This window comes from Amblyomma maculatum, chromosome 1, assembly GCF_055883805.1.
Source record: "Amblyomma maculatum isolate TAMU_Amacu chromosome 1, ASM5588380v1, whole genome shotgun sequence".
Taxonomy (NCBI): domain Eukaryota; kingdom Metazoa; phylum Arthropoda; class Arachnida; order Ixodida; family Ixodidae; genus Amblyomma; species Amblyomma maculatum.
Genome location: NC_139344.1, coordinates 183406890 through 183420269, shown reverse-complemented (window position 1 = coordinate 183420269; position 13380 = coordinate 183406890). Strand labels below are relative to the sequence as shown.

Here is a 13380-nt window from a genome sequence, read left to right as displayed (position 1 = left end):
TGGGAGAACAGTTCACAAAAATATTAAGTATATCTAGTCAAAAAATAGAGCTCAGAATTTAGAATGCAGGTTTTGTGCATGAATGATACTTAAATTTTTGGTCAGCAAAATAAGAAAAATATGCAACTCTGGCATGCAGTACCTTAGGCTACTCTACAATTCTGGGGACAAACAACATTTAGGTGCTTTAAAAAAAAATGGCACTCAATGTATTTGGGGATATCTAGGGACAAAGTGTTAGCCAAAAAAAAAAAACCTATTCATGGCAGGTTTTAGTCTTGTGCTGCAGTGCTGTGCAAAGGACCATGGGCATTTTGGTGCAAATAGCGTCCACATCATTATTTAAACTGGATGAGATGAATAGGCAAAATAATCAGAACCAAACTGAGTGTTCACATTCAGGTCCTGATTCAGAAGGTATCCCATCATCATTATCAAACTTGAACTAGCTCAGTTTGAAGTCATTCCTAACACAGTACCTGCCTTTAAGAATGTGCAACTACATCTTGAAGTAGCGAGAGTCTTCATAAACAAATGTTTTATGCAAATAAGAGCTCATGATTTATTCAATACACAATATCAATGTAGAAAACCACCTTCACAGGTAGCAGGAAATGAATACAATGCAATACATTGCATAAACAAATGCCCATGTACAAATACACACCACCATCACAGAATTGAAAGCCCCCTCTGCAAGCTTAATATATGCATTATGCCACCTCAGTGAGTGGCACATAAGTATGCAGTATCACAGTACACCCAAAATGCCATATAGAAATAGAAAAACCTAATACTGAAAGCCACCAGCCTAAATTTAAGAAGCTGAATACTCTGTGAAAGCTTGAGAAAATAGGCTACAGTAGAAAATTTTACAACGGGTGGCGGCCTTACATAAAGAACACGGAGGCACAGACTAACATGGCCTCAATGGTAACACATTTCAGATAGATGCATGTCTTTGGCAAGCACCAATAGATGAAAATACTAAAGCATTTCCAATATATAAAGCAACAACGACCATGGACAATACTGAAAGAAAACAATGCCACAAAATGTTTCAAAATACCTGTCAGTGGCACTTAAAAGCATTTCAATGACATACAGCAGCAATGTGCATTTGCACAAATCGAGAAGGAACAAAACCCTTTTAGGTGCCACTTGCCATATATGTTTCAGAAAAAGCTTCTTTGCTTAAATAGTCAAAGCAGCCATTTAGTTTTGGGATATAAAATGCCAACTTAATTTCCTTCATGCTTGCACAAACATCACAATTGTTTGAAATTGTAAAATCAAAACATTAGTTTGCCAAATAAGCATTCCAGGAATTGTGGGATTACAATATTTTTTAAAACCATTTACATCACCATAGAAACTATGAATGACAATATCTGTCTCATGACTCAGCCTGCAAAGCTAAAAACTAAAGCACCTCGGATGCTATATGAAGCGCATCATGTTCGTCACAAACAAGTTGCCGATAGCAGTAGCACAGAATAAAAAAAAGCTGAAAGTTTGCTATGCACACGACTGTGCATATGCCATAGGGTTGCAAAGGATTAACTGAATGGCACATGGCAAGGAAAGGACGACAGCACAAACAGAAGTAGGACGGACAGTTGGGCGAGTTGGTACATTTGCCTAGTGCGTGGTGCAGCACAAACAGACTATACAGTGAAATCTCGTTACTATGAACACCACATTAACGAATTTTTCAAATTAAATTTTTTAAGAATCCCCAGCAGATTTCCTATGTTCTCAATGTAAAACTATTTCAGAATTGCAAATTTCAAAATAACGTACATACTTAATTTTTTCTTCTATAATCTAGAAACATCAGTACTACGAATTAATAGTTCCGCAGCTAAACTTTCGCGTGAAACAGAAACCACCATTTCTGTGTGCATGGTCCATGGCTATCATCATCAGCATATCTACTGCCAGCTCCTAGCGCCACCACAAAGCTGTGGTTTATTATGCAGTGGCCAGCAGGCCTAGCCGCCTGCCTTTTTTTTTTCTTTTTTTTTTTTTCTTCCTGTGCTATGTGTTTGCCGGTCTGTGGTTTGTGCCAATCGCGCATGCAAGACCTTTTTTTTTTTCTGTTGTGGATTATCTTATTGCGAAGTTTGTGTGAAATCTGACGATGATTGCAGCCAGCAAAGTGCCAAGAAGATAGGAACGCAGCTATTACTGCAAGAAGTCAGCGCAGGGAAAAAGCGAATCTGCCTTTGCAGACAGCTAGTATTTCTCCAATGACCACCGTGATCATTTTGCAAGACCGAGACAAGATTTTGAAACTTCAGGACGCATTAAAGATGAGGTCATATCGAACTTTAATGTTTTTTTGCACATGGACAAAGTTCGTACTTTCATTGCTCGGTGTAATCATGCACCCGATGAGATGTTGCGCAAAGTGGAAGGTATATGTGCTGTATTGGGGTAATATAGTGTGTGGTCGTGTTTGCTGCACGCAGCACAAGAAAATAATTCATTTCTTTAAATAAATCAGGTTTCGGAGTTAGTGAATCATTCTTATTTGAGCTTTTGCTTGTCTACACAGGTGCCTACTGCCAAGGTACGTTACTTTCATACCTAGGTTTGACCACTGCCTTATAATTGCAAATTTTTCATAACAAAAATAATTCAAAAAAAAGAGAACACAATATTTTGTGGTCCCGTAGGATTCGTTATATCAAGATTTGACTGTACCATGCACTAAGGATTACACCACTCGATATTTCCTGTCCTGCTATGCCCCGTATATCCAAAGCCAAGTTGAGTCACCCGATACCTTTATCACCGTCAGTTGAAGCCTCAAAAAAGTAAAAAGTATGGAAAAAAAGCTGGCACAAACAGCTCTCAAAAGTATGATGCAGTGTACCATGAAAGTCTAACCGCAAGATGTAAAAGCACACACAGAACAAGAAAAATGTTCAGAATAGCACATACTTTCATCTATTAACCACTTTTGAAACTTAAACAACCTTTAACTTTGTTTTCTAGCACCCATAGTTTTCACCGTCAAGAATGTGCATGGCCGAATCCATAAAAGCATTCACTTTGTAACTGGTTCGCTCTGATGCTATGTCACTTTTGCATAGGCATGTCTGGAGTGAACATTATGGGAAGACGAGGGGGTAACAGGAGCAAATAGGAAATCGGGTGAGCTTTCTTTTGCATTCGCAAGTGAGCGCCACTCATTTTGAACTTGCATGGGAAGCCTACAGCACAGCAGAACTGAGTCCCGTTCCATTTTCATGCGATTCAGTGGTGCTGCTGGCGTGCAAAGGCTGCCGTTTGGATCTGCATGCTTTACTGCACTAAGCCTGAGCCACTAGGTCAGCTTATGAAGCAGTAGAGTTGCAAGCTAAGCTAGTCACCAAAACAATGGCACTCACTAGACACATGCGCAGACTAACATCACACATTATTTACACTAAACCTCATGAGCAGAAGACAACACCCACAGTAATGCATAATTACTGTTACGCAGCCTTTTCGAATCACGCCTTCCTGTCCACTATACGGATGGCTGGATGCCACAATCACTATTATTTTTTCTGATATGGTGCCAACATCAGTTTACTGGTAAGACTTTCTTTTGGCAATGTAAAATGATAGTTTTAGTGAAAAGCATGCAGTACCCCTTTCTTTGACACTCCTGAGACGACTATTAACACGACAGCTTGTCTGACCCGAGTAAAGTATACAGCGAGGAAATTGTAACTCATTAACAACCATGCAAACGGAGGGCATATAACATGTCTTATGGCTATTCGGCAAGGAAAGGCATTATGGCTCAGTGAAAAGGAGCATGTCATAAAACAAGAAAGCCTTTACTTGGACGCAACCATGCAGCTGGCCAAAAAGGCACTTATCATGAGTGACACCACCAACAATTAGTGCTACGCCATGCACCGCTGTGCAACAAAGAAAGTTTTTGAAGAGAAATCAACACCACATGGCACAACGAATTATTTGTGGTGTTAAAGACCTCAATAAGAGAATTTTCTTAACCATTCTTCAATCGGGAAGCAGCACTTGTACATTTTCAACATAACTTTTTCCGCCCACTTCCGGATATATCACAGCCAAAGCCAGCTGTCAACTTGCCCACGCACAGCAATACCCGTAACCCTCCTATCAAAGCCTAGCCTGAAGTCTCCAGTTGCAAAAAAAAAAAAAAAAACTGAAGCATGCAAATTTCTTTCTGGTAGGTGTTTGTCTTTCAGTTCTGCAGACAGCAGGCATACTAATCTTTTCAACAGCCTGAAACACCACCCAAAAGTATCACTAACCATCTCCAAAGAATCCTCACATATGTTCAGCCCCTGACCCCCTCAGCACTCAATAGCACACACTCAACAGCGCAAACGGAAGAACCATCATGTTCACAGCGAAGTAAGTGCTAACTTCACAGTTCCGTAGGAGAGCGGTTCACCCTTCGCTTCCACTTGATTGAATGCTTCATAGACGCATATAAAAACCGTGGTCCCACCCCTGTGAGATGTCATCATGCCGGCCAGTCACGACATACAACTACATACATACATACAGTCTACAAGAAAGCAAACGCATTCCAGAGCGAACAGTCTCTTGGATTTGGACCCAGATTACTGATCAGAAATAAACCACAAAGCTAAAATGGCATCAAATATCCCTGCCATGTTACTGCAGGCGGCAAAGCAATATCTTGGCATGCTATTTCAGATTTAGTTCTTTTGTATGACCAGTAATCTCATCAAATTTGGAGGCAACATAAGTGGGTACTAAGATACAAAGGGTTAAGACTTCTAAACAGTGGTTCATCAAAAAAATTTGTTTAGGCATAGGGTTGGGCCACAGATCTCCTTATTCTGGAAGACGATGATCGAAAAAGAAAATTTGCTGCTTATACAAGTCAACCATATTTCAGGAAAGGATAACTTTTGGCCAAATAAGCTCTCGTTGCATACACCCAAGCTCCACCTTCCACATAGCCAGCCAAAAGACTTTGTAACATAGAATAAAAAAAAATTATCGATGTTGTACTACATTTTGGTCAAAAAATGAAAAATAAATTTTGATCATATCGTTAGAACAACACCGATAAAAGAAACACCTACAAAACACTTCGCAAGAAAATTCTTTTCAGTGCCAGAAACTTAGCATGCCTGCCAAAAGCCCACATTCCATAAAGTTGGTGGAAACAACCGTGCCAATAACTTCAGAAAACTAGTGTGCCTACAATGCTGTAAAGTTGTTTTTGCTAGTGTACGTAGCACACCACACAGGCGCAATGCAGTCTGTCTAAACATTTTTCTATGGCAACATGAACTATTAGTTTCTGCCATGATGGACGAATGCTTGAAACGATCATCTCAAATTCCGCAGTTTGTATACCTTTGTTTCCATTGTCCAGTTTGTTCCAGACAAGCAGACATTTTGAGAATTAACCCCCGTAAGTCAACCTGAACTCAGTGGAATAACCTCAACTACAAGCCACATGATGGCTACACTAAAGAAATCGTGGCCGAACTTACTAAAAGTCAGAGTCACAAGTTAAGGCTATGCCCAGGCAATGTCAATATAAAGAGAAATAATACAGCCTAAGTACACAAAAATTGCACTCGAAGCAACCACTGAATATCAGAGCAACAAAAAAACTACTTTCTCGGTGACAAGGAACAAAACCAAATTTGAAAGCATACACTACAGACAAAAGTATGCTTTTCTTTAATAATGACCTTCCTAGAAGAAAACTTGGCACCCAAGGTGGAAACCAATCCATCCAAATATTGAAGCATTTTTTAACATATGAAGTTGCAATGCTGGAAACAGGCTCTTTTACAAGGCTGTAAAAACATCTAGCAGCTATAATTGGTAGTTTCCTTTATAAATTGGGCAAAGACAAAACTAAAATTCTACAACAGCCTAGTAAAAGCATGTTGTCAATTTGTCAAATAAAAAACATGTCACAATGGCAAAAAATAGGTGATTTGTATAACTATGCCTACATCAAACATAGTACAGGAGGCTCCATTTTCATGAAAATTCCATTCCTTTAAGTATGAAGTACATCCCGTTACAACTCATCGTGGCTACTCTGGAAAGGAAAAATAAAAAGAGAGAAAAAAAAAAATAAGACAGCATAAAATAATCATCAGATGCTCATTGTAATCTTCACATGTCACAGCTCAAAACAAAGCAGAAAAGTCAACATTACAAAAAAAGAAAAATAGAAGACACTAAGCCTTACACTTGTGATACTGTCAAGCAGCGATCTGTAGCAATTTTCACAGTACCAAAAAAAATTTTGGAGCAGCTGTGCTCCATTTTTAGACATGGCTTGCTTAAAAGTGCAAAATTTGAAACAGACAATAACAATGTGAAGAAAATGAGTTCGAACATCTGGCTGCCTTAACCCTTTCACTGCCGGGATTTTTTTCTCCTCGCTGCACTCCCCCTGCCGGGTTTTTTTTTTTTCATGTTAGTTTCATGAAAATTTTGTTAGTAACGCACTGCCATGCTCTGCAGGGCATGTAAACACTTTTATTCAAAATAACCTTATAGATATTGCACTGAATACAAAAAATGACAACTAATTAGCAAAACAATTATTTCCTAATTAGGATGTCAAGGTGTTTAGAAAACTTTTTTGGTGTGGTACTCTTCAAAACAAGGCACCACACAGGCACCGCTATCATCGGAGTCCGAATTCATAAGCAATTCCTGAATTTCTTCCTCTGTCAAACCGCGGACGCACGCGGAACGCTGCCTCGCCATGGCTGCTCTGCCGAGGCCAAGACCAAGAGACGCATCTAAACAAATGCGCCCTATCTGTTGCTTAAAATTTACACGTTTTATGAATTTATATGTCTTCTGGCGCAACATGCTTGCATCATTTTTTTTTTACATGAGTATAATCGGGAGCGGCAGGGAGCGAGTTAAAACGTCAAAACGAGTATACTCTGGAGAAGCAGGGAGTGTGCATGTGTGGACACACGAGTTATCTCGGGAGTGGCAGTGAAAGGGTTAAGGGAATACTGTCTGCAGCACTGTTGCAGCACTGTGAAAAGGTCCTATTCAAAATGTATTGCATACATTTTTACTTAATGAATCCTTTTGACAGCTGCATGTAATTCCAAGCTTGCAAGTTTATTTTCAACGCAAGTGGTCATATAAAAATGATGGTAGCCAGAATTCCCATATTTTGATGACAGTAAAGTGCATACTAGCAGAGAGAGCAGGGACATTTTTAGGCTCATCTGTTACTCCTTTGGCTAGAAGCCCAATAGAGTATAAAACGAGTTGTCATGCTCCTAGGTGCTGCATTTTTCTGGCTACCAGCTTTGTGGGCTGGTCTCACTGTAGCCCTGTAGGTTGCCATACAATAAGAACTAAGCTGCCAAATCGCAATTGTGGATGCATTCCTGACTGGCACATCACTGATGCTGACGCACGCCTGCCCATGGAACAAATGCCTGAAGACATTTTAAATTTAGACTTCACATGGCTTGACTGCACAAGTATCAAAAGCGACAAGCACTCCAGGGGATGCACGTGCATCAAGGCATGTTTAGAGTATGCGCATGACATTGCTATAGCACACCAGTCATAGCAAGACCCTGTCGTGCCCATCAAGGCATGGCCATGCTTCACTATGTTTGGTGCCTTCCAAAGAGCTCCGACTACACCAGAGAATTAAGTGCTTACAGACGGACTGAGACCTACTGCACCTGTTAATGAAGTACTTTTGCTGCAGTAAGGCAAGCAAATGCAACCAAAAGTGTGAGAAAAAAAAATGCCATGAGCAACAATGTGTGGGCTGTCTCAAAGGCTTATGTTTGTCTTACACATTTTCCTAGTACGCTATGATAGAAAAGAGAACTAGGTGGGACTGAACAGAGTGCAGCGCGAACAGCACAACAGCATATGTGCACAACCACCCTGTATGTAATGCATTACAAGTAATTTTTTATTACCTATAACAAATAAAATTTCCTTTGATTTCTTACTATCGATGCTCAGTTATCCAATTACCTTTTTTCAGCGACAGATTACTAGTAGTCCATTAAATTTTTTATCTTTTAAAGTCAATAGGTAACACAACATGAACTCTGTGGCAAACGGTGGTGTAACATGGAATTCTCCTATCTTAGATTGACAACAGTCGAGCTACAGAAAAGCTGAGTGCACAAGGTTGTACGAGCATGAAAGCTTGAGTGACTTGCACATGACGTGTGCTGGGTTCTGCGCTTAGCATGTCCCCAGAATGGCATAACAGAATGTCACATTTAGTAAGTGTGGGCCTTGTCCCTCAGGAAAGACAAGAACAGTGAAGGGTAACTTTAAGTAACTTGAAGAAGATGCAAAAGGCTTTCACATGCCACATCCCTGTTTTTCCCTCCGGTACATGTACATCGATACCCTTCAGTGCTGCTATTGGTGTGTTTGCAAGAGTTTGCAAATATATATATATATATATATATATATATATATATATATATATATATATATATATATATATATATACACACACACACACACACACATATATAAACGATTTAAAAAGACCATGCATAAGTAGGCCGCACCAGCTGAGTCTTGTGCGTGCTCTGCTCATAAAATACGGAAGAAAAATAACAGTGATCAATTACTTCTCTGCGATTATTCAGTTTCTTGCAAAGTGTAAAACAGTGCCTTTAATTGAAACTGCTTCGATGGATGCAGAGTCATCGCAAAACCTTCTGCATATGCAGAATGATGCATACAGACAACTGTAAGCAAAGCTTCCTCTCTGGAAGTTTGTATGTGTTACAAAAGCATGATCACGCGCGCTGTGTGGTCACGTGATTGTTTGTGACTCAAATCAGATCTAAGGAAGAAAGTGCGGCATGAGATGCGACGCATCTGAAATTTCAGCCACTCTTGCACAGTCAAATCTATGGGATGCTTGACTTGGTGCAGCGCAAGTTTTGGGTACAAATCATGTGTGAAAACCATCTCTGCACCTTTTATATTTAAAACCAGAAGCATGTAAAGAGTCTCACATTAAGGGCTCGAAACTGTGATGCTTAGTTCACTTCAATTTGCTACTGCTGTTTGAACATTACATAATGCAAGTTTCAAAACTTCTTACTTTAATTGCTTGTTAATTTTGCAAACATCTTTCAGCAAATGTTAATCTCTTCTTTTGTTTTCTTTTTTTTTTTTTTTACAGCTACATTTCCAGCCGCAAACTATTCACTTCGATTCGAAAACATTTGCTTCGCTTACACTAAGCAAACATAAAACCACCTTTGGGTAATATGTGAAAGCTCGTTAATTCGAACCTCGATAATTCGAATTTTCGAATCACTCGAACTACACTACTTAGTCCGGCCAAGCATCATAGAGGTCTGTGTACAAAAAACGGCTATTCGAATGCATGTCGGTTCCACTACAGATAATTCAGACTACAGCGCGTGGCCAAACAAACACCCCTACTATAGGGTGGCATAGTTATGAGGCTGCGCGTGTCCAACACACGGACAAAGATAAAACCAGGTGGAAGCAGAAAAGTGGGTAAAGCCTAACCATTACATGAACGGCATGGCGTTCAGTGGCGCAGGAGGGTAGAGGGGTGGTGGCTGTGGCGGCAGCTGCTTGCCATCTGTTCCGCATGACCTCTGAGGCTTGAAACTCAATGCTAATTCGACCCCCGTTAATTCGGGAATATGGATAAGTATATCTGTCGGCACGGTCCCAGTCGACACCCATGTAAGGTGGATGGGCGCTACGTGTCTAGCACCGGGTAGGCCACGTCCGGTAGCAATTGCATTATCGTCAAAATTTCACTCCTCAGATCTGGACTACATGTTGCGCAGTTGATTACGCACCTCTGACGTGAGCGCAACGTTAAGTGAGACAAAACACAAACGGCCTCATCCAACACTACGTTAAAAGGCCGACTACAAAGTTTCAGTTTTGCTTCTTTGAGGTTCGCGCTGTCCACGCCAGCCTGCGGCAAGGGCGGTCACTGGCCGCGCATCAGCCAACTAACCGAGGGCAATTGCGTGGTATCTCAGACGACGGCAGAGGGCTTTTACACACTTCCATCGTGGTTCTTTCGCTGCTCCCAAAATGTACATTCGTCAAGTGCGCCATTCAGTGCGTCGTGCAGTGATGCCTCACACGCGACACAGGCTGCTTGTGAAGAACTGCCGCTATCGCATTGCACAATGAAGGACGATTTCCAGCACCCAGCCAAGTTCCCCCCTTTCCTTCACCGCCAGAGCTAACGTCAAAAGGTACTCGCATCGTGATGTTATCGCTGGGCAGCATCTTGGTGTGCAGCAGAGTTAATACAACCAAGATGCACTGCCAAGAAATCCGCTGTGCATGGCGCGAAGCAGAGGGATGCTAACAAATAACGCTTTTTTTTAAATTCTCAGCGGCAAAAGTGGAAGATGGTTTCATAATGCAAACAGGTTCACTCAAATGCCACTCTAGCAGGGTAATAGTACTAGCATTGTAAAAATAACAATTAAAGACAATAATGTAAATGCAAGAGAGCCCCTGGATACAGTTATCAGTGTAAACTGCTCACTGAATTTTGATGACACCCCCCTTTTGGTGAAAACAATATTATAATGAAATTTGTAATAAACATAACAAAAATGTAATAAATATTTACCTGCTGCTGCCTACAGTCACAAGGGTGGCCATCACGTGGTTGAAGCACTTCTTCCATGCCTTTGGCAACTTTGGCACGATTCTTTAATTTGAATGAGTATTCCTGCAGAAGCTGTGCATAATAACAGAAAATATGATGAGGTAAGAGATGGTCCAGTGCAAATTGCTGGGCTTCCTTCACTATGCCCTGTGCAGCACTGTCGTGTTCACGAGCCCAAACAAGTTTCTCAGTTAGGTCCGAAAGGTTGCGCTGAAATGGTACATAATGTACCATTGGGATGAGATGTGAGTAGAAGTGCTCATAGTATTCCGAGTTTTGTTTCAGCACCAAGCTAGACCCAGCCAGGAGGTAAGGAAGCCGGTAAGCAGCCACAGTGCCATCCACGTTGATTTGGTACTTGTACTGCAATGCATAGAGAGTGTAAGGAAATAAGTCAACTGTACAAAAGCGAGTTAAACAACTGATCAAAAAGATTTTTTTTTACAACGTTTACCTCCGACTTAAAAAGGACAGCATTCTCAAACAACAGTCTAAGGTCATAAAATCTGCAAAGGGCAGTCCTGAAATTTGCAAATGCAGCTAAAATTAGTACCCCTTCCAAATTTATGACAAAAATGTTAGGGCCTAGCACATGCACATGTACCCACTTTTTCTTGACTTCAGTATTTAAAAAGTGTACAGCTACCTGTGCACTGGAGAAAATATGCCACTCTACAGTGTTAGAACAGCACACACTAATAGACTATGAAATGCAGTAAGTTGATAGTACAGTGCATAATGAGACTGTGTTGCCCTCCATGATGCTATTTCTGATGGATAGTCTTTTTATTCCGCTATTAAGAAATTTTCGTCTCTGAAACCGAATCGCAGCAGGAACCGCACCAGATTGCTCTCAATATAAAATGCCCTTTTGGATAGGCCAATGTGTTGGGAGGCCAGTGCATATGCATTACCAGCTGTTCTAAAAGGGTCATACCTTGTATGCAGCATTCATTCGGTGCTATCAGCAAGTCACTTCGAAGTTTTCACTTAACTGACTCAGCACGTTCACTTTTGTCTTTTCTCAACCGCTTGAGTGGTGCAACGCTGCATTCCTCAACAGCCAGCTACAGTTGCTTCATTTAAGCAACGTGAAATGATGGCATGAGAAACGAGCTTGCTGCGCTTTATGTAAGTCTACATTTTGGTAAACACGCTTTGATGCCCAAAATTCCAAAACCTTTAACTGATGCCTTCTGTGGGATTGAGACGTGTCGTCATGAAACCATACAGCATTTTGTGCAGCAAGCAGCCTTCATGGTTTTTTTTTAGCGTGACGTATAGTGCAGAAAAATAAAGTAAACAAATATTATCTAAGGAAACTTGCATGAAAGTTGTTTTGCACTTGTACAGCCATGAGTAAAAAGAATTAGCAACAGCAGCGAGCTTCTGCAGCGGCAGATAACAAAGCTCGGCGCCGCGGTTACAAATGCGCCGAGAGCAAAAGTGTCAGGCATGTTTGCAAAGAATATAGCCATGGCCCACTGCCATTTTTGTTGCTGTGGTGCTGTTATTGTGCTAATATTTTTCACTCGTGACTGTACTGAATTACAGAGACTAATCTGCAATAGAGGGTTTACAAAAGTATGTCTGGCAACCGTGAGCGGCACGCTGATCCCGCGCCAGCCACCATATTTTGTTCGCTCCATCCGTTCGCTTCGTGTCCGTCCGTCAGCGCTCGCCATTCTGTTCGCGCTTTTCACGTTTTAACCTAGTGTGCTGTGCTTGGACCTCTCTTCGGTCCCTGGCGGTTTCTGTTAGCGACGCCTAGAAGCGTATTTTGACAGCCGAGACGTGGCGGATCCCACCGGCCACGCTGCCGAGCGCAGTTACAAATTGCTCTACGAGTCGTGCATGGGCCCTTCGGCAATCCGCAGCATCATCCCTATCCAGGTACAGTATCCAGAGTTCTGTAATGTGGATTTTTTTTTGTCAGTGCGCCTTTGCTGTTTCCTTAAACGCCTATGAGAGATCATCGCGAGTTTGTTTGCTTGGTTTGCGCAATCACCGTCGCTCATCCCACTGGAAGATACTTGGTTGGTGAAATGGGCGAGGATGCATTTTATTTTATGACAAAAGGATCGTGCGTAATTTGACGCAAGTTGGACTGGCGCTTAGCACTTTTCTTCCCATGCCGTCGACGCAGTAGTTGGCATTGACCTCGGAAATAATCGGGGGTTGCATAAAATAAAAAGTGCCATGGCAATTTGTGCTTCCAGTGATTGAATATTGATTGGTGTGCGGTAGGCCATGACGATTTAGTAAAATCTTTGTAATTAATTGATCAATTGATGAAATAAAGAAACGAAAAAAAAAGGAAAAATTGGACAGTAAGGGTTTAAAGGTGTCAGAATGAAAAACCAGTGCTTGGTCATGCTAAGGAAGAAAATTTAGAAGTAATTTATTAATTGAAATAATTGAATAATGTGTTCAAAAGTGTCAAATTGCTCAGAATGGAAAGCCAATTGCTGCTGACACATGCATACTGGTGTATAAAAATATAAAACGTCAAATAAAATAAAAATAAAGAAAGGATAGAAATATAACATAACATACATAACATCGAAATATAACATACATAACAACATATAACATACTACACTTGTGTGTAGTATGTTACTTTTGATGAATTCATATTTCACTGCATTGTATTCTTTTTGCCCCTCCTGCTAGGGCCCAGTTAG

General features: G+C 40.9%; 1 protein-coding gene across 1 annotated transcript in view; it reads right to left on the bottom strand.

The window, feature by feature from the left end:
* Nucleotides 1-537: 537 nt before the first annotated feature.
* LOC146205078 (protein O-glucosyltransferase 2-like) overlaps nt 538-13380 on the bottom strand; it is a 29283-nt gene continuing 16440 nt past the window's right edge. Inside the window, exons 7-8 of the mRNA XM_084589763.1 lie at nt 10658-11059; nt 538-6085 (exon numbers count right to left, since the gene is read on the bottom strand). Of these exons, the coding sequence (XP_084445889.1) occupies nt 6065-6085; nt 10658-11059 (423 nt within the window). The 3' untranslated portion in view covers nt 538-6064. The remainder of the gene's footprint in view (nt 6086-10657; nt 11060-13380) is intronic.